Source organism: Sapajus apella, unplaced genomic scaffold (assembly GCF_009761245.1).
Source record: "Sapajus apella isolate SASKATOON/1434 unplaced genomic scaffold, GSC_monkey_1.0 scaffold14, whole genome shotgun sequence".
Taxonomy (NCBI): Eukaryota; Metazoa; Chordata; class Mammalia; order Primates; family Cebidae; genus Sapajus; species Sapajus apella.
The window spans coordinates 14,090,178-14,111,848 of NW_022436954.1; the positions used below are offsets into that span (position 1 = coordinate 14,090,178).

General features: G+C 35.0%; 3 protein-coding genes across 3 annotated transcripts; all 3 read left to right on the forward strand.

Moving 5' to 3' along the window:
* The first annotated feature begins 250 nt into the window (after nt 1-250).
* LOC116554545 (olfactory receptor 5M3-like) lies at nt 251-1,174 on the forward strand. The gene has a single exon (XM_032282465.1). The coding sequence runs from the start codon at nt 251-253 to the stop codon at nt 1,172-1,174; it is 924 nt and encodes a 307-aa protein (XP_032138356.1).
* A 7,019-nt stretch (nt 1,175-8,193) lies between these two features.
* On the forward strand, nt 8,194-9,116 carry LOC116554420 (olfactory receptor 5M3-like). Its single transcript, XM_032282393.1, is given in 2 exon segments — nt 8,194-8,272; nt 8,275-9,116. Coding segments are annotated over 2 exon segments (921 nt in total).
* Nucleotides 9,117-15,616: 6,500 nt separating this feature from the next.
* LOC116554421 (olfactory receptor 5M9) lies at nt 15,617-16,549 on the forward strand. Its single transcript, XM_032282394.1, has one exon. The coding sequence runs from the start codon at nt 15,617-15,619 to the stop codon at nt 16,547-16,549; it is 933 nt and encodes a 310-aa protein (XP_032138285.1).
* Nucleotides 16,550-21,671: the final 5,122 nt, after the last annotated feature.

Genomic DNA, 21,671 nt, shown 5'->3' on the forward strand with positions numbered 1-21,671 from the left:
TATTTTACCACTTTCTGCTTAAAAATCTTGCATATATATTTATATTTATATGTAGCAGAAGGAAATACTGCTAACAAAACATGTATGAGAAAGAAGAGGGGAGAGATAAAAGGAAAACTAGCAAAGGTGTTGAAAGGAAGTGAGTTAGAAAAATATAAATATAGAGTGATAATATTCCATGCATGCATTTACTTATTTATATTTGTTTTATTAGATAAAATGCATCTATCTCTGGATCAGATTCAAGAAAATGTTCAATTTCACTGATGTGACAGAATTTATTCTTTTGGGATTAACTAGTCAACCTGAATTACAGCTCCTTTTCTTTGTGGTTTTCTTACTGGTCTACATCATCACTTTGGTTGGGAACATTGGCATGATCATATTAATCAGGATCAGTCCCCAGCTCAATAGCCCCATGTACTTTTTCCTCTGTCACTTGTCTTTTGCAGATGTGTGGTTCTCCTCTAACATCACTCCTAAAATGTTGGAAAATTTGTTATCTGAGACCAAAACCATTTCCTATCCTGGATGTATAGTGCAGTGCTTTTTCTTCATCGCTTTTGTCCACGTAGAAGTCTTCATCCTTGCTGTGATGGCTTTCCATAGATACATGGCAATTGGAAACCCTCTACTTTACGGCAGCAGAATGTCAAGAACTGTCTGTATTCGACTGATCTCTTTCCCATATATATATGGCTTTTTTATCAGCTTGATCTCAACACTCTGGACCCATGGTTTGTACTTCTGTGGAAACATCGAGATCAACCATTGCTACTGTGCAGATCCAGCTCTTATCAAAATGGCCTGTGCAGGGACTTTCATTAAAGAATACACGATGCGCACACTGGCAGGTCTCAACTTCTCTTATTCCTTATTGGTCATTATTGTCTCCTACATTTTCATCCTCATTGCCATCTTAAGAATGCGCTCAGCAGAAGGGAGAAAGAAAGCTTTCTCCACATGTGGGTCCCACTTGACAGCTGTCACCATATTTTATGGAACTCTCTTCTTTATGTATCTTAGAAGCCCAACTGAGGAGTCCGTGGAGCAGGGGAAAATGGTGGCTGTTTTCTATACAGCAGTCATTCCTATGTTGAACCCCATGATTTACAGTCTCAGGAACAAAGACGTAAAGGAGGCCATGAGCAAAGTGATGAGTAGAGCATTTTAAAATTAATAAGAACTTAAAATGCACTGTGAGCTTCTAGTTCATTAGAAGAGGCAGAAATTAATAATTTCTTTTAGATAATTTTTAAGAAATGTGTTATTTATATTTTCAGTGATAAAAAATAATAGATAATTGGAAAAAAATAAAGGTATTCAGATACTAGAAGTATATTGTAAACAAGACCCTCTGAGTCAAAAAATCTGAAATGATGAAAACATGTTGACAATACCATCTATATATTTTCCTTTCCACACAATGTCAAATTCAGTAGGCTCTTTTGTAACTGGGGAAGCTATTTATGATTATTTAATACTTCATAAATCCATTCTTTCAATTACATTTTCAAAACAACTGGAATGTTCTCTATGCTTTTTTTTGTTTTGTTTTAGGTTTTGACTCTAGATTATGTTATTATTGCAAAATATAGAAGTAGAATATGGTTTTACCATTTATCATTGTTATAATGGGAAACAACACTCCTGATAATGGAATATATTATGTAGAATATAGTATAAACTCTAAGTCAAATTAAATATTGTATACTGCATGAGTATTCATTTTCAAGTATATACTAATTAATTAAATAAAATTCATTTATGAATGACTTATTTAATACCCTCCAATACCTATTTGAGGTCTTACGTATGTCTTACCATTTAAACAACATTAGAAAGTGATGACACAATCCCACTGGTGTTTTGGAATTTAGAGCATGCTCCTCTAAGTACTTTAGTAAATCACTTTTGAAATGTTTTGAGCATTTATAGAGATATCTTTACTTTTTTTCCTTGGTTTTGTTTTGTGTTTTTGGGTTTGGTGGTAGAAGAAACTAGCTGTCTCCCTAGAAGTTCTAGTGCATTCATTTCCATTATGTCTAACTTTAATTTTTTTTTTTTTTGAGACAGAGTCCCGCTTCGTCTCCAGGCTGGAGTGCAGTAGTGAGATCTGGGCTCACTGCAACCTCCACCTCCCCGGTTCAAGCAATACTCTTGCCTCAGCCTCCCAAGTAGCTGGGACTACAGGCACGCACCACCACACCCAGCTAATTTTTGTATTTTTAGTAGAGATGAGGTTCCACCATGTTGGCCAGAATGGTCTCAATCTCTTGACCTTGTGATCCACCCGCCTCGGCCTCTCAAAGTGCTGGGATTACAGGCATGAGCCACCGCGTCCGGCCCATCTAACTTTAAAATTAATAAATCATAATTTTTGTGCAGCAGGAGCCTTATTCTTTGCTATTTTATCATAATGTTGCCTCAGTTTTTAAAAACTTTGCTTTGAAAAGCAATTTAAGGCACAAAGAGCTGAGTTTGATTGTGAACGTATAAAATGTATAATATTTCTTGTCGGGACAAATGCCCTAGTCATCATCGCTTATTTAGCAATAATTTTAAAAAGACATTTAAAAAATTAAACTGAAGCTTTCACAAAGAAAGCAAAATTGTGCATTATAAATACGTACAGACACATGTACATATGTGTTTATGTATATATACATCTATGTATTCATACATAGATGTATATACGCTCAGGGTATGGGCGAGTGCTTGTAGTTGTGTGCTTTTTTCAGAGTAGTTAACTTGATCAGAATTTTTTATAAGTTCCTCTTCAGAAATTTCTTTCAGTACCAAACTTTGGTATTACATAAAAATAATATTACTTATATTAATTTATTTTATTTATTATATTAGTATATTATATCCTATCATATGATACCTTTGTGTAGTATCTTATTTTCCCTTCTATTACATTTAATTTTATAAATGCCTACTTCATCAACAGACCTTTTTCCTCTATTTAGCTATATCCTGACAATAGATCTTAAACTTAGTCAATTTGAAAGGCAGATTATTTCCTCACTATTATACTTTAAATATGCTTACGTACTGGTGAAGTTAAATGTTATAACATGCTCCTCAGGCATTTGAATTCTGTTTGTTGATGTTGCTTATTTTTTCTTTCTTGGACAATTCATATATTTCGAAATGAAGTGATTATCCTAATTACTTTCTGAAATTTACTGAATTTTGCTGAGTTTTAACTTCTATCAGAGAAAAGATCATTTCTGACTTAATCATCACTGTAATACCAGTATCATAAACTCCCTACATAATACCTTAATAAATATTTGTTAATTACATAAATAAACTGATTATTAGTTATATATGCCACGTGTTTTGCTTAAAGCTTTTGGTGGTGCTTTAGAACATATTTATATTTTTAATGTTTAGGTAGTCAGACATATCAATTTGTTCTTTCTAGTTTCTTCACTAATGTTATTATACAAAGATCCTTTTTTAAATGTGGGTTTGCAAAGTCTGTTATATTGTCTGCAAGTCCAACTTCCTCTTCCTTTTTAGTAAAAAATAAAATAAAAACAAAACCCTACAAAGCTAGATATATTTATCAGCTTCCTTGCAGTTTCTATGTCCAAGTGTCTGAGGTCTACTCAAGAGCATAAATGCAGAAGAATTGTATACTGTTTTTAAGCCCAGCCATAAAAGTCTTCCAGGATTCATCCTGTATTTCATCTTTTATTTTTTGTCTGTCCCACCCATAGTTGCAAACAAATGTCTCTGAGGCCCCAAATGATGATTTACAGTCACAGGGTGAAATATTTGGTCACTGAATCACTGTGATGATCTCCTGACAACATGCACATTTGCCTGTTATATGATCGAGAAATGAACTTCAGCTGTACTAAGCCATCAAGTTTTCAGAGACTGCTATGGTTGCCAGTGTTATTTTAACTAATATGGGTAGACTACATAACCAGTCATATAAAAGTTCACCTAATGCATGAACACTCAAAATACTTACAGTTGATTTAACTCATCGAGAATATATTTTTGTATATGATTTGAGGCAATAATTAGGCTTAATTTTTATTGAAATTAAGCATCATCACTTATTTAATAATCCAGCTATCCCCACTAATTTTCAAATGCCAATAATAATATACATAAAATTGTTTTGGTCTTTCTCATCATTCTAAACCTTTGCTTAGTTAATTAATTGATTCATTTTACACATATTAGGTGAGTGACTATTATGTACTAGGTCCTGTGTTAGTTATTTGTTATCAATGAGCAAAAAAAAAAAAAAAAATTAACAATGAACAAAGAAAAAAAGAAGTTCTTGATCTCATGAGGCTTATATTCCAGTGTGTGGTGTGAAACATTTGTAAACAATTAGTGTAATGCTTAAATGATTGTGTTAGACTGTGGGGCTATGGAGAATAATAAAGCGGAATAAAAGAGCAAAGGGGTACACCTGATGTAGGTACACCTGACAGTGACAGCAGATTTTATTGAAGAGGTTATAGCTGAGTAAAAAACACATGTGGTAGTTAAGGAATTCATTTCATAGATTTTTGAGGTGCAAGGTTCTGGGCAGATGTGAAAGCCAGTGGAATAATAATAAATGCAAGCTGATATGGTTAGGCTTTGTGTCCCCACCCAAATCTCATCTTGAATTGTAATCCCCAGGTGTTAAGGGAGAGATCTGATGGGAGGTGATTGGATCCTGGGGGCAGTTTCTCCCATGCTGTTCTGGTGATAGTGAGTGAGTTCTCATAAGATCCGATGGTTTTCAAGGCAGCTTTCCCTGTTCTTGCTCGCCATTGTCTCTACTGCAGTTCTATGAAGAGATGCCTGCTTCCTCTTTGCCTTCTGCCATGATTGTAAGTTTCCTGTGACCTCCTTAGCCACATGGAACTGTGAGTCAATTAAACTCTTTGTTTATAAACAACGCAGTCTTGGGTAGTTATCTCTATAGCAGTAGGAAAAGAGACTAAAAAACAAGCATTCAAGAAGTGTTTCAAAGATAGCTTAGAAGTCATTTTGGGCAATGAAAACATGTATGAAATATGAGGTCAGAGACAAAAAAAGAAGAAAGATCAGAGGCGTAATGGGATGAGTGACCAATGATTTAATATACTTAATTTAGAAAAGTGGGAAGCCTCTGGAGGATTCCTAGCGAAGCAGTGATATGAACTCACTTACGTTTTAAAAAGACCTCTTCACTGAAAAAAACCCCACACACTCAACAGGTGGCTTTTTCTCTAGAGATGTACTTCCCAAGGGGTCATTTTAAGGAAAAATTCTTAATTGCTCCTTGTTTTCTAAGGCAAGCACTTGAGGGAGGCGTTTCTCTTGTGAGCTTCTCCCAATTTCTCTGTGTCAAGTTGAAGGTGTTTACCATTCCCACATATAGCATGCACTTTTCAACTCTATATCCTTATTGGAAATATTTCTCTTCATTCTCATGTTGGCTAAAAAATACATCTATCTGGAATTGTCAGGTGAAGCTTGCATTGTAGATTTTATTTCTTTTATGATTTATAGGAATGCATTAATAATTTTATCTATGTTATGTTATGTGTATATGTGTGTGAGACACATCAAAGAGATACATTTCAATACGATTATATTGTTTGATAATTACAAATGATTAATGGAATGTGTCTGATAATTATTATTATATTTATTATGTGTTAATATATAATATCTTTCTTGATAATCACAAGCAAACAATGAAATGGATGTTATTATTGCTATTAAGTCATACTGAGAAACAGAAAATGTAAAAACAAAACAAAACAAGAATAAAACATGTTCAGTTTTATAAAATATGTCATAGAGCCTGGATCCAACCAAGGTCTGATGATAGCAACAGAACTGTTTAACTGGGTTACTTAATATTGCTTCATACCTGGTCTGGAAAATAATTCATATTATTGGTAATTTAATTTGAAATAAAGTGATATGGTAAAGGAAGAGGACGTGTGTATTTTGGACATCAGGTGGTGAGGAAATCCTCTAAATACTCTTGAGTTCCCCAATTATCTATTTTTTGAAGACCTTGCACCCCCTAGGATCATATTTAACTACTAGTTTCCTTTAATTTTACTATTGCTCTTCATCACCTGGCTAACCATCACTCAGGGCTCTTTGTATTTAGCTTGTGGGGAGAACTGACAATACCATCTTCTACATTCTTGTTTGTGCTGAATCATCCTTGGTACTACAGAATGAGATATGACTTTCCAAATAAGAATCCCCCTATTGCTTGTCTTTGAAAATTACATTAAGAAGAACATTTCAGGCAGCCATAGGTATAAATTGTTGAATCAGATATCTGGAGTTATCAGTTGATATGTATGTAATCTCTGTTTGCTTATGAATCTAAGGATCTTAGAGATTTTAACAATTCTGTAACAAATTTTACAGTTTATTTATAAATATATCCTAAGGCAGTTTATATAGTTTTCAGAAATTCAACTATTATTCATTTTAAAAAATTTATCCACTAATTAATGCTTCAGGTTTTTATTAATTAGACCAAAACTCTGGAGTCATGTAGAATGTAATCTGTTTTAGTTGGTAATTTTCTCCTCTATCCAGAGAAAAATTTCCTTTCCAAGCTTGTGGTTGAAAAGTTTTGGATGATCAATGTGTAAGTGTTCATTTATTTTCACAATGAAAGTTACCTCCTGCCTACTCTCCGAAGTTTTTGGTAACTACTAACCAGTAATAACGATAAATTTTTATCAAATTTTGTTTGAACACGGTTTAACACTGCATATTACAAGAAAGATCTTGGGAATAATTGTTTGTTTTAGAGACAATTTATAGCTATTAGAAGATATGACACAATCCCATCTCCAACAAATATACTGTCCTGCTGACAGGCTATCTCGAGATTCTTATTAGACAGACTTGCACTCTGTGTTCTACAGAATGTGAATGTTCATTGACAAAATATCAAATTAATGAAATTTATCTCGCACATATATGAGAGAAATATATACAAGCTATATGAATGTTTATAGACATATATGTATGTGTGTATATATACATATGTATATACATATATATAGAGGGACATGGGTATGTGAGTGTGAGTGTAAGTTTTTAAGTTAAATGAATGATGTGTATGGTAAACAACTTTACTAGGTAGGTTGTGAATCACTAAGAGATTTGATGGAGCACAAAGATGTCCAATTTTATGGAGAAACATTTGTAAATTATTCTCCACTGTATCTATTAACATCATGCCTAGCACAAATGTTTTCTTAGAAATGTAATTTGAGAAACATTTTCTAGAAGTTTCCTATATGATACATCCTATATTTGAAAATAAATTTGCAAAATATCCAAGAAACCTTTTTCTAGAATTCCACTAAATCCCCAATGAAGAATCAGTCATTTCTTAAATTTCTGTCCCTATTAGAACTCTATAAGAACACATCCAAGTTTTAGAAACTTGGATTTATGTTAGTATCTTCATAAATACTGACATTAATCTGTATGTCGTACTTATCTTTGAATCTCTAGAACATAGCAGTATATGATATCTAGTGGTGATATCTATGATATCACTTCCCCCATATCCAGGATATGTACATACAGTGTGAATGTGGAAAAATAACTTACCCATTAACTTGACTTTGATGGTTACTGTAATCAGTCTTTTGTTCTTCACTTGAAAAGAATGGAAATATGAGATTAGATTAAAAATATTGTTATGACATTGTAGGCTGATAAATTATTTAATCACATGGTTTTCTTCTCTAATCATTGAGAATATGCTTATATTAAAAAAGAGATTAGGTTTAAAAAGTACACGTTTTTAGTTCTATTACAAAAAGAACTACAATCTTCTGTAATTATCTTAAAAATATGAAACTCAAAACATGCCATCATTGGAAATGAGGGATATTTAAGAAGTAATCTTACAAATGTGACTACTCACAATACTTACTACCAGTGTATTTCAGTCACTAAACTTTGTATAATTGTTACATAATAGGGACTGTCTACATTTATTCACCATAAAGCCTATTATATAATAGGCGCTGATAAAAGATTTGTGAAAATAATGCAAAGTGTGATCACAGATATTTTATAAAGGGAGCATAAATAAAGGTATAAATTAATAAACAAAAATCCTAATTTTTCCATTTATTTTATTTTATTTATCGCAGAGATTTGTAACTCCTATTGACTTAGAATTGGAAAATGCTCAATTTCACTGACGTGACAGAGTTCATTCTTTTGGGGCTAACCAGCCATCGGGAATGGCAAGTTCTCTTCTTCATCATTTTCTTGTGGTCTACATTATCACCGTGGTGGGCAATATTGGCATGATCATGTTAATCAAGGTCAGTCCTCAGCTTAACAGCCCCATGTACTTTTTTCTCAGTCATTTGTCATTTGTCGATGTGTGGTTTTCTTCCAATGTCACCCCTAAAATGTTGGAAAACCTGTTATCAGATAAAAAAACGATTTCTTATGCCGGCTGTTTAGTACAGTGTTTCTTCTTCATTGCTCTTGTCCATGTGGAGATTTTTATTCTCGCTGCGATGGCCTTTGATAGATACATGGCAATTGGGAATCCTCTGCTTTATTGCAGCAAAATGTCAAGGGTTGTCTGTATTCGACTGATTTCTTTCCCTTACATATATGGTTTTCTGACAAGTCTGGCAGCAACATTATGGACTTATGGCTTGTACTTCTGTGGAAAAATTGAGATCAACCACTTCTACTGTGCAGATCCACCCCTCATCAAAATGGCCTGTGCTGGAACCTTTGCAAAAGAATATACAATGCTTATACTTGCCGGCATTAACTTCACATATTCTCTGACTGTAGTTATGATCTCTTATTTATTCATTCTTATTGCCATTCTGCGAATGCACTCAGCAGAAGGAAGGAGGAAGGCCTTTTCCACATGTGGGTCCCATCTGACAGCTGTCATCATATTTTACGGTACTCTGATATTCATGTATCTCAGACGTCCCACAGAGGAGTCTGTGGAGCAGGGGAAGATGGTGGCTGTGTTCTATACCACAGTGATCCCCATGTTGAATCCCATGATCTACAGTCTGAGGAACAAGGATGTGAAAGAGGCCATGACAAAAGTGATCAGCAGATCATGTTAGACAAAATAAAATGGAATTGGAATTTTAGCTTCTATTATTTGTTTGGAGAAAGGTTATTGTCCAGTACCTAGAAACATTAAGATAAAGATATTCTGTGGGTTGAAAAGAAAAATGAAAGTGATGCAAATTGAGAAAATATAAGGTAGAATGAATCATTTCTGTTGATGTGAGTAGTGGAGATTAATTAAAACTGAACAAATAAATTAATAGAAAAGATGATGTGTGACAAAGTTCCTAGGTGTACTAATGGAAATTTCTCAAATACCTAGCTGCAATGAAAATACTTTTTCTTATGCAAAAGTGCAATTGCATTAATTTAGGAAATATTTATTTGCTTACTTAAAAACAAATTTTGGGCCAAAAACCCCCAAAACATGAAATTGCCCATTGTTTAATGCTTCTTTCACTCTATGGGATTGGGTCTGTTCAGAGACTGCTACTTTGAAAATAGTAATGTAATTGTATTTCATGCTTTTTAACTTTTTGGTGTTTCTGTTTTGATGCAAACAATATATAGCTAAAGAAATTTATATATTTTGAATTCTACATTTAAATAATTAAAAATTATCTGCAAGGATGTGAATATAAAACAAGATTGGTGCCATCTGAGAAAAAAGCATTCTTTTATATTTAGCTTTTAAGTTCGTGGGTACATGTGGAGGTTTGTTAGATAGGTAAACTTTGTCATAAGGGTTTGTGGTACAGATTATTTTGTACCCAGGTACTAAACCTAGTATCCATTAGGTATTTTTCCTGATCTGCTCCCACCTCCCAATCTCTACCCTCTCATAGGGTTCAATGTGTATTGTTCCCCTGTATGAGTCCGTGTGCTCTCACCATTTAGCTCTCACTCCTAAGTGAGAACATGACGTATCTGGTTTTATGTTCCTGCATTAGTTTGCTAAGGATAATGGTCTCTAACTCAATCTATGTTCTCATTTAAATGACAAAATCTCTTTTTTTCCCCTTATGGCTGCAGAGTATTCAAAGGTATACATTTTCTTTATGCAGTTGATCACTGATGGGCTTTTAGGCTGATTACAGGTGTTTGCTATTGTGAATAGTGTGGCAATGAATATACCCTTGCCTGTTTCTTTAGAGTAAAACAATTTATATTCTTTTCGGTATACACCCAGGAATGGAATTGCTGGATATTTCTGTTTTGAGGTCTTTGAGAAATCACCACACTGTCTTCCACAGTGGTTGAACAAAGTTATATAAGTTCAAGGATCATATGAAAAAGTTCAACATCACTGATCGTTAAAGAAATGGAAATCAAAACCACAATGAGATACCATCTCACACCAGTAAGAATAGCTACTACCAAAAAGCCCCCACCCCTGCAAAAATCAGATGCTACTGAGGTTGTGAAGAAAAAGCAACGTTTATATGCAATTGGTGGAAGTCTAAAAAAGTGTTCTTCTTTGTCCATTATTGAATTTTATTTACCTCAAGAGAAACCGCAAATCCAATGAACTCATTTCAACATGCATACACATAAATCATGGGCAACATTTTAAAACCTTTTGTATATATAAACAAACTGCCAATTCAGATTCAATGGTAGTATTACTGTGTCTGTGCCTGAAAGATGTTAAACCTTGAGGGACTTTAATATGTAAGGTACAGGAAATTCTTTTGGAATTATTCCAAAGTTAAAAGCAGTTTATTTTGGCAATAAAAACATTGATTTGCCATTTTGGGGGAACTCTTGATATACCAAATTAGTTTCTTATTATTAATAAATTTCAAAATGTATTTTGAAAGCATTCTATCACTTGTAGCGTGTTGGCAGGTAAATTTGAACCATCTTTGTTATCTCTTTAAAGGTGAAATGCGTTTTCTTTTTATTTGTTTGGAGAGTTAGTTTAGTGTTACATAAAGAATAATGAGTCAAGGTCAGTGGTCAAACTACGTTTCTGGTTTCAGTTTCCAAATTTCAAGCAAATTTGTAGATGAGCTTGGACAAGTCACATTTTGTCACCCATATAATTACTTTTAAGGTTGTAAACTTTGATCCCATTGCCATTTCTGCCTAATAATTTTCATGAGTCTCCATTCTTTGGCAGAGCTTAATGCAGTTTTTCCATTCGAACTTCAAGATACTTCTGGAAAATACTTTTAAAAATAGATAGTATTATCACACCTATTTCTATATCTATCAGCTTAATGATATTTAAGCATTTCTGACATCTAATCAGGAAGCCAAGTTTTCTCTTTCTCTGTTTCTCTTCTATGTTTCTTTCTTTCTCTCTCTCTTTCTCTCTCTCTCTCTCTCTCTCTCTCTCTCTCACACACACACACACACACACACACACTTTCTTCTTTTCCAGTCTACATTTTCTTGAGATATTGTATATGAAGTTAAAATTGCCTAGTGTCAAACTCATCTAATAAACTTTCTCAATAGTGGGGTCTGGTGGGGGGCGGCCAAGGGAGGGACAGCAGGGGGAGAAATGCCAGATGTAGGTGACAGGGGGTGGAGGCAGCAAACCACATTGCCATGTGTGTACCTGTGCAACAATCCTGCATGATCTGCACTTGTACCCCAGAACCTAAAGTACAAGCCTATACATATATATATATATATATATACACACACACACACACACACAAATCAGGTGGGTGTGGTGGCACGCACCTGTAGTCCCAGCTACTTGGGAGTGGGAGGCTGAGACAGAAGAATCGCTTATACCAAGGAGGAGAAGGTTGCAATGAGCCGAGATAGTGCCACTGCACTCCAGCCTGGGTGACAGAGCAAGACTCCATCTCAGAAAACTAAACAAAACCAAACATAAACAAAACAAAAAACATGGGTGATAAACACAATTAATGAAGGCTCTGTATTTTGAACTCTGAGAACACCACAACTTCATAGAGACTGCTGGTTTTCTGCAATTAGCAACATGAGTCCTGACTCAAGCAAGTCCAGACTAGCAAAAGATAGAGAGAATGGGCTCTGCAGAAGACACATCCAGACAAGCCATGATTCATGCCACCTGCAGCCACACGGGTGTCAATACCAAGAACTTGCCATATGTCATCAAGAGTGTATTAAATGAAACCTTCTCAAGAGTTATTCTTTTGTGCTCTGTCCAAATCTGGAGAAGCCTTCCAAACACTGTTAAAGATTGCTATCTTGAGCATATAAAAAATAAAAAAAAATAGGTGAGAAGAAATTTATAAATTCTGAGTAGTTTAGCACCAAAAAACTTTGCCCAAGCACAATTCTGTTCATAATTTTCCAGACTAAATTGATGAAGTATACATTTTAGAGTTTACATAATCTAAGTTTGCATCCACATTCTTTGCTTGATAGTATCTAAACTTGCCAGTACCACATGTTCTTACTTATAAGTGGGAGCTATAGAGGGGAACAACAGACACCATGGCCTACTTCAGAATGGAGGGTAGGAGGAGGGAGAGGAGCAAAAAAGTACCTATCAGGTGCTATGCTTCTTAGCTAAGTGATGAAATAATCTGTACCCTAAGCCTCAGTGATACCCACTTTGTCTGTATAACAAACCTGCATAGGTACCCCTAAACCTAAAATTAAAAAAGGAAAAAATTAACATCACAATTTTTTTTTGAGATGAAGTCTTGCTCTGTCACCCAGGCTGTAGTGCAGTAGCATGATCTTGGCTCACTACAACCTCTGCCTCCTGGGTTCAAGTGATTCTCCCACCTCAGCCTGTCAAGTAGTTAGGATTACAGGAACCCACCATTATGCCTGGCTAATTTTTGTAATTTTATAGAAATGGCGTTTCACCACGTTAGTCAGGCTGATCTTGAACTCCTGACCTCAGGTGATCCATCTGCCCCGGCCTCCCAAATTGCTGGGATTATAGGCAAGAGCCACCAAGCCCGATACATCATACTTATTTCACATAGGAATAATTTTATCCTTCAATGTAAGGATAATATTAATCACAACCCTAAAGAAGTGGTAAGATAATACCAGTAAACTGTTTAGAGGTAAAACTGCACAAATAATGAGAACTTCTGTGTGTCTCACATACAACAGGCATTGGGAAGAGAGTTATCCCTATATTATTCTAAAATCACCTCAACAAAAATGTAAGATAATAATTTCCTTATTCTACAGATGAGTACTTTGAGACTCAAAAGTACATTGCTTGTTCAAGGCAGCATAGTGAAAAGGGTATAGCAAAGGTATAATTCCAGACCTGTCTGACTTCAGTAATGACTTCTACTTGTAGTCATTCTGCTAATGATTTATACTCTGAGTATCTGACATCTAAACACAATCAAGAGATGCATGGGACGTACATTGGAATGATCATCTATACTGACAGATGGTGCTTTTTAGAACAGTTGTTCAACCTGAAAGAAAGGGAATCACTGAAATTTTATATAATATAATTTTATATAGTAATTATTTTATATAATATAATTTTATATAATGTAAATTTTATACAATGTAAATTTATATTATATAAATATAATTGCTGAAATGCATGGTTGTCAATGTGTAATAACAGAGGACAGAGCCCATGTGAAATTGAGAGATAAGATTATGTTATGATCAAGAATTTTGGCCTACTTTATTTAAAACTTTTTCTTCTCATCCATGTTCCTTAACTGCTTCTACCCCTGAGCTGTGTACAGAATTTTACATATTATTCCTTTCGTAATTACCTGGAGAGTCCTTTAGGGAGATGATCCCAGTGTTCCTATGTTTAATGTACTATTATAAATAGTGAGAAGTTATCATTTGCTACTCTCTGTGCTGAAGGTAGGTCTGCAAGTTCTTCACTTTTTGCAATAGAGATTGATGCAGTCAAATCTTTTAATTTCAGTCTCTGTCTTGAAGAGGAACCTAACACATTATTCACAGTCTTATTTATTATCAGAGTATTTTCTTCTATGAAATTATATTACTGGGAACTTTTTATACTTCTATCCCCGGTTTATTCAAAACTTTGTAAGAATGAGCTTATTATAATGCAGATTTGCAAAGCTCTTTATTTCATTTTTTTGTCGTCTCATTCTCCTTTACAAACAAAAACTATTAACTTTCATAATATTGTTTAAATATATATGTGAATTGAGGTGGGGATATAGGGTCAGAGGGCATGATTGGTCCAATAATTTATATCTTCACTGTTTTTCTTGAGGGATAGTTCCTAAAATATTAATAGAAATGAATTTTGGTTTTCTATTTATAAATTACAATTTCAATCTTCTTGATTATTTTGATAGGTGATACACATTTAGGTATTAAATTTATTTTCTCCCGGAAATCATTGCCATCTGATCCAGAAATGATGAAATCACCTAAACTTGGAGAAGTAGAGAGTTGCAATGATCTACTATCTTAGTGGTCCAGGCTGCTCTGGATAACCAAAACTCTTAAAAGTCTATTAAAGATGAACTATTAAAGAGATAACTTCCTCCCATTGTGGAGGATAAGCAAACCGAATTTTAAATGAAATGTAATGGTAGAAGAGGCTGTCAAAAAGGCAGCAATAGAAGATTATTAAACATACAACACTGAAGTAATATTTTTTTGTATCTCATTCCTGCTAATTAGTAGATTTCTGACCCAGAAAGACTTTCTTAATGTCTCAGTGTTTAGCTTCCTCATTTGTAAAACAGGCATACAAATAAAACCTGTTTTGTAGAATGTTTGCATGCCAGAGTTTTCATGGACATTCAATAGCAGTTAGCTATTCTTAAACATATTACAAGGCTGGAACTGTTGCCTCCAGAAAAATATTTTTTAGAGAGTTTAAATAATTCTGGATTATTGTATTATGTGAAGTGCATCTAGAGATCAGGGCATGTAGAAATCATATGAAGAACTATCTCTGAATTTCTGTTAAATGTAACTACTAAGCAAGACAGCCTCAAGAGTTTCAAGGTAAACAAAACACACTAATATTGGTGCAAAAGTAATTGCATTTTTTGCCATTGAGAGTAACAGCAAAACCCACAATAACTTTTGCACCAACCTAAATATTAATAAGAAAAACACGTCACACAGTGACTGAAACAAAATGAAGTAGTGTTAGTTTATGTCTCTTAGATGCCACAATGCTTTATTTCATATATTTTATGCTTAACACAGCAATAAAACTAACCTAAGTCAAATTCTACTAATGAGAGAAAATCAGTGGAGATTAGAAATTTTTACATAGGAAAATCTCTGACTGCAGCATCTGCAGCTCTTTACCTATTTTGACGTTTATGATGAGCCAAAAAGGTGAAACTACAATCATGGACATCTACAGCAAAAGGGGAACTTAGATCAGAACTAAAACTGCAATGTCTATTGTGTTACGTATTCAGTTCATTTTACATATAGTGTATTTAAACCCTGTATTATACATTTTTCAAAGTATACGTTGTTTTTAAATTATTTGAATTAAAATAAGGGTAAATGCAACTCAAAGTTTCCAGAATAAAACAAATCCATTTACCTCCTTTTTAAAAAAATATTCTCCATAGGCGACACAGACTTGGTCTATACTAAGGCAATGCCTAATTTCACGGATGTGGCAGAATTTATTCTCCTGGGGCTGACCTGTCGTCAAGAGCTACAGGTTCTCTTCTTTGTGGTGTTCTTAGCTGTTTACATGCTCAGTCTGTTGGGAAATATTGGTATGATCATTTTGATTAGCATCAGTCCTCAGCTTCAGAGCCCCATGTACTTTTTCCTGAGTCATCTGTCTTTTGTGGACGTGTGCTTCTCCTCCAATGTTACCCCTAAAATGCTGGAAAACTTACTATCAGAGACAAAAACCATTTCGTATGTGGGGTGCTTGGTGCAGTGCTATTTTTTCATTGCCCTTGTCCACGTGGAGGTCTATATCCTGGCTGTGATGGCCTTTGACAGGTACATGGCCATCTGCAACCCTCTGCTTTATGGCAGTAAAATGTCCAGGACTGTGTGTGTTCGACTCATCTCTGTGCCTTATGTCTATGGATTCTCTGTCAGCCTAATATGCACACTATGGACTTATGGCTTGTACTTCTGTGGAATCTTTGAAATCAATCACTTCTATTGTGCAGATCCCCCTCTCATCAAGATTGCCTGTGGGGGAGTGCACATCAAAGAAATCACAATGATTGTTATAGCTGGAATTAACTTCACGTATTCCCTCTCAGTGGTCCTCATCTCCTACACTCTCATTGTAGTAGCTGTGCTACGCATGCGCTCTGCCGATGGCAGGAGGAAGGCGTTCTCCACCTGTGGGTCCCACTTGATGGCTGTGTCTCTCTTTTATGGGACTCTCATCTTCATGTATCTCAGGAGACCCACTGAGGAATCTGTAGAGCAGGGGAAAATGGTGGCTGTGTTTTACACCACAGTAATTCCCATGTTGAATCCCATGATCTACAGTCTGAGAAACAAGGACGTGAAAGAAGCAGTCAACAAAGCAATCACCAAGACATTCGTGAGGCAATAAAACTGCAGGGGATATTGTTGTCCCTATTATAAATAGGATCCTATTATAAATGGTCACATGTAAAAGTCGAAGCTCAGACAGTGCTATGTAAAGGTAACTCTTTCATACACTGTGAGGTTCAACGTAACAGAGTGATGCTTTACCTTATGTATGGACTCCAAATGCTAAGCATATTTTCTCCTACATGTGCGCCCATATTATAAAAGATTACATGATGTTCATTCACAATATGCTTAAAATTGGGCTGAGTGTAGTCACTGGAGGAACTGACAAGTAAGTGTAGATATATACATGTTAAGTTGGAGGTACACTTGTTAGTGTTGGATGTTATTTCCCAGATTATTTTATACATCTACATGCTTCTCAAACTAGATTTCATGTGAAATACATAAACTCCCAGAACAAAGTAAACACTTCATTTATTTTTCATGACCATAGAATATTGATGAACAGTTTACCTAAAAAGTGTTTAAAATTTTGAAAATGCAATTATACTTAGAATTTTAAACTAGTAATATAATCCTGTTTGTCATAATTTTGCATAATTTGATAGTTAATAATGTTTTGTTTCAATGGTTTGTTTTCTTACCCTAACTTTACTTCTTGATGTGTACTCATTCACACATTTTCTGATGTTAATCAGGTGAACTCTCTCTGACAAAAGATTTTCCTGCCCTTATCATAATGAAAAGATGAGCCAATATAAATTTTCTGACAAATAGTCTGAGATTTGGCAATACTATAATGTCTCATTAAATCATTGGTTGATAGTATGATTTGAAACTTTTCTTTGCTTCCAGCTCCTTTTCACTAACATTTAATTCTTTGACTCTGTATATAGCAACTTTAATCGGGCTTTAAGTGTCTAGAGTTGATGAAACAGACAAGAAGCACTGTTCAACTAAATGCTGCTGAACTGGGCATGTGTTCAAATGTGACCGACAGAGTTCTAAATTGTGTCCCATTTGGGCCTGGTTAAAAATCTTCAAAGCCTCACTGTCTAGATTGGTGCTTCCATAGCTTACTTGTTCTACATTATATTCTTGCTACAGATAACAATGGAAATTTGTTTACCTAGGTGACTCTTGCTAAGCTAATTTCATAAAGGTAAGTGTAAGATAAAGGTGATTGCTGAAGAGTTAGTTTATTTAGGATGTGATAATCCGACTATGAGAGTGCACAATTCAACTAATATGTACAAGTTGACTCTGAGAAGTAAAATACAGTTGCAATAATGCTTCTAGGAAGATGGACTAATTCAAACACAGAAAGCATTGCTGTTCATGCAAATTTACCATTGTTCACTTTCCTAGCAACTAAGAATGGATCTGAGTAAAGGTAGGTGGGATACATACTCTTTCAGAAATTTGCATTCTGACAGCAAAGTATGAAAATTGTTTCTAAACCACCCATAATTGCTTCTAAAAAGTCAGGATGAGGTACAAAATGTAGGGCTACTCAAGCTAACGACTGTTTTTACAGAAATGGGCTTCACAATCTGACATTCTAAGGCCATATTTTTTTTATTGCATTTTAGGTTTTGGGGTACAGGTTTTGGAAGATTGTTGCATAGGTACACACATGGCAGCGTGATTTGCTGCCTTCCTCCCCTTCACCTTTATCTGGCATTTCTCCCCATGCTATCTCTCCCCAACCCCCCACCCCGTGCTGTCACTCTCCTATTTCCCCTCAACAGACCCCAGTGTGTGATGCTCCCCTCCCTGTGTCCATGTGTTCTCATTGTTCAGCACCCACCTATGAGTGAGAACATGTGGTGTTTGATTTTCTGTTCTTGTGTCAGTTTGCTGAGAATGATGGTTTCCAGGTTCATCCATGTCCCTACAAAGGACAAGAGTTCATCATTTTTGATGGCTGCATAATATTCCATGGTGTATATGTGCTGCATTTTCCCTGTCAAGTCTATCATTGATGGGCATTTGGGTTGGTTCCAGGTCTTTGCTATTGTAAACAGTGCTGCAATGAACATTCGTGTGCACGTGTCCTTATAGTAGAACGATTTATAATCCTTTGGATATATACCCAGTAATGGGATTGCTGGGTCAAATGGAATTTCTATTTCTAGGTCCTTGAGGAATCGCCGCACTATCTTTCACAATGGTTGAACTAATTTACACTCCCACCAACTGTGTAAAATTGTTCCTATTTCTCCACATCCTCTCCAGCATCTGTTGTCTCCAGATTTTTTAATGATCGCCATTTTAACTGGCATGAGATGGTATCTCAATGTAGTTTTGATTTGCATTTCTCTAATGACCAGTGATGATGAGCATTTTTTCATATGTTTGTTGGCCTCATTTATGTCTTCTTTTGTAAAGTGTCTGTTCACATCCTTCGCCCACTTTTGAATGGACTTGTTTGTTTTTTTCTTGTAAATCTGTTTTAGTTCTTTGTAAATTCTGGATATTGGCCCTTTGTCAGATGGGTAGACTGCAAATTTTTTTTCCCATTCTGTTGGTTGCTAAGGACATATTTTTTTGTGATCCTCATGGCAGAGCTATTCATTATTTTCCACCATTTCATTTTTCCTTTAGACATAAAAGTCTGGCTATCCAACTGTACGTAAGAGTTGTAATCTCTCCTTATTATCCTGATATACATTTTTGGGGACTTTATTTTTTTTAAACAACTTAAACAGCATAAATTTATTATTTTGGAATTACTATTGGTTATGAGTTCAGGTAAAGATTAAATGGGCCTGCTGCTCAGGGTCTCCCCAGGCAGAAAACAATTTCTTGGTCAGGTCTGTTGTTCCATCTGAGACTCTGGATCCTCTTTCCAGTTAATAAATGTGTTTATGAATTTAGTTTCTTGCAGTTATAGGACTGATGTTTTCTTTTTTAAAAAATTTCAATTTTTATTATATTATATTATATGATGCTGAGGCTTGGGATACAAATGATCCCATCATCCAGATGGTGAGCATAGTACAGAACAGTTAGTATTCCAGTCCTTGCCCCACTCTTTTCATCCCACTATAATAGTCTCCAGCGTCTATTGTTCCCATTCTTATGTCCACCAGTACCCAATGTTTAGCTCCCACTCGTAAGTGAGAATATGCCGTATTTGGTTTTCTGTTCCAGCCTCCATTTACCTAGGATTATATCCTCCAGCTGCATTCATGTTATTGAAAAGGACATGATTTCATTCTTTTTTAAGACTGTGTAGTATTCCATGGTGCATATGTACCACATTTTCTTGGTGATAGTGTATATTTACCACATTCAGAAAAACGATTTGACCACTGACCTTAACTAATCATTCTTTATGTAACACTAAACTAACTCTCCAAAAGAATAAATAGAGGCTGAGCATGGTGGCTCACTCCTGTAATCCCAGAACTTTGGGAGGCCGAGGCAGGAGGATCATGAGGTCAGGAGTTTAAGACCAGCCTGACCAACATGGCAAAACCCCATCTCTACCAAACATACAAAAAAAAAAAAATAACTGGGCGTAGTGGCACACACCTGTAATCCCAGCTATTTGGAAGGCTGAGGTAGGAGAACTGCTGATCCCAGGAGGCAGAGGTTGCAGTGAGCGGAGATCAGGCCACTGCACACCAGCATGGGCAACAGAGCAAGACTCTGTCTAACAAGAAAAAATAAAAAGGAAAATAAATAGAAAATGAATTTCACCTTTGGAAAAAAAGAGGTAACAAAGGTGGTTCAAATTTACCTGCCAACTCGCCGCAAGCGATAAAATATAAAATGCTTTCAGAACATATTTTGAAAAGTATTAATAATAAGAAACTAATTTGGCATATCAAGAGTTTCCACCAAATGGCAAATAAATGTTTGTATTGCCAAAAAATATTACTTTTAGCTTTGAAGTAATCCCAAAATAACCTTGTGTACCTTATATATGAAAAGCCTATAGAAGTTTAACAATTTTCAACCAAAGACACGATAACACTATAATTGAACCTAAATTAGCAATTTGTTTATGTATGCAAAAGGTTTTACAATGTTGCTCATGATTTATGTGTATGTATGTAGAAATGAGTTCATTGCATTTGTGGTTTCTTTTGAGGTAAATAAAATTAAAAAATGGACAAATAAAAATGCTTTTTTACACTTCCACCAACAGAGCACAAACGTTTATTTTTCTTCACAATCTTGCCGGCATCTGATGATTTTTGCATTTTTGATAATAACCATTCTTACTGGTATGAGATGGTATCACATTAGGCTTTTGATTCACATTTTAAAAATTATCGGTGATTGTTGAGCTTTTTCATGTGATTCTTGGCCTCATATATTTTAGTTCAACCATTGTGGAAGACAGTGTGTTGATTCCTTAAAGACCTCAAAACAGAAATACCCAGAAATGGAATACAAATTGTCCTATTATAAAGACACAGGCAAATGTACATTCATTGCAGCACTACTCACAATAGCAAACGCATGCAATCAACCCAAAAGCCCACCAGTGACAGGCTGTGTAAAGAAAATCTACATATACACCATGGATTACTATGCATCCATAAGAAAAAAATGAGATCTTGTCTTTTTCAAGAACATAGTTGCAGTGGGAGACCATTGCCTTTAGCAAATTAATGAAGGAACAGAAAACCAAATACTTTATGTTCTCACTTGCAAGTGTGAGCTAAATGATGAGAGCACGTGGACACATAGAGAGGAACAACAAACATGGAGGCCTAGGAGAAGGTAGAAGTTGGGAAGAGGGAGAGAATCAGGAAAAATTACTAATAGGTACTAGGCTTCGTACCTGGGTGACAAAATAATCTGTACCATTAACCCTTATGACACAAGTATTCCTATGTAACAAACCTGTACATGTACCCTAGAACTTAAAATGAAAGCTAAATAAAAAAGAAGAATGCTTTTTTTCTTAGATGGCACCAATTTTGTCTTATATTCATATCTTTGCAGATAATTTTTAATTATTTAAATATAGAAATCAAAATGTATTAATTGCATTTCTTGGCTATATATTGCTTGCATCAAAACAGAAGGTGATTATATATTTATTCATTTGGTCTGAGGACATAGACTTTGATGAAATAAGTTGCAGCTTCATTCTTATGCTTCGTGAATAAGGTGCAAGAGAGATGTCAAATTATGTTCCTATTATTATGTCAGAA

Excerpts from the sequence above, each read along its gene's own strand:
- LOC116554545 (XM_032282465.1), top strand. The coding sequence starts at position 251 with ATGTTCAATTTCACTGATGTGACAGAATTTATTCTTTTGGGATTAACT.
- LOC116554421 (XM_032282394.1), top strand. The coding sequence starts at position 15,617 with ATGCCTAATTTCACGGATGTGGCAGAATTTATTCTCCTGGGGCTGACC.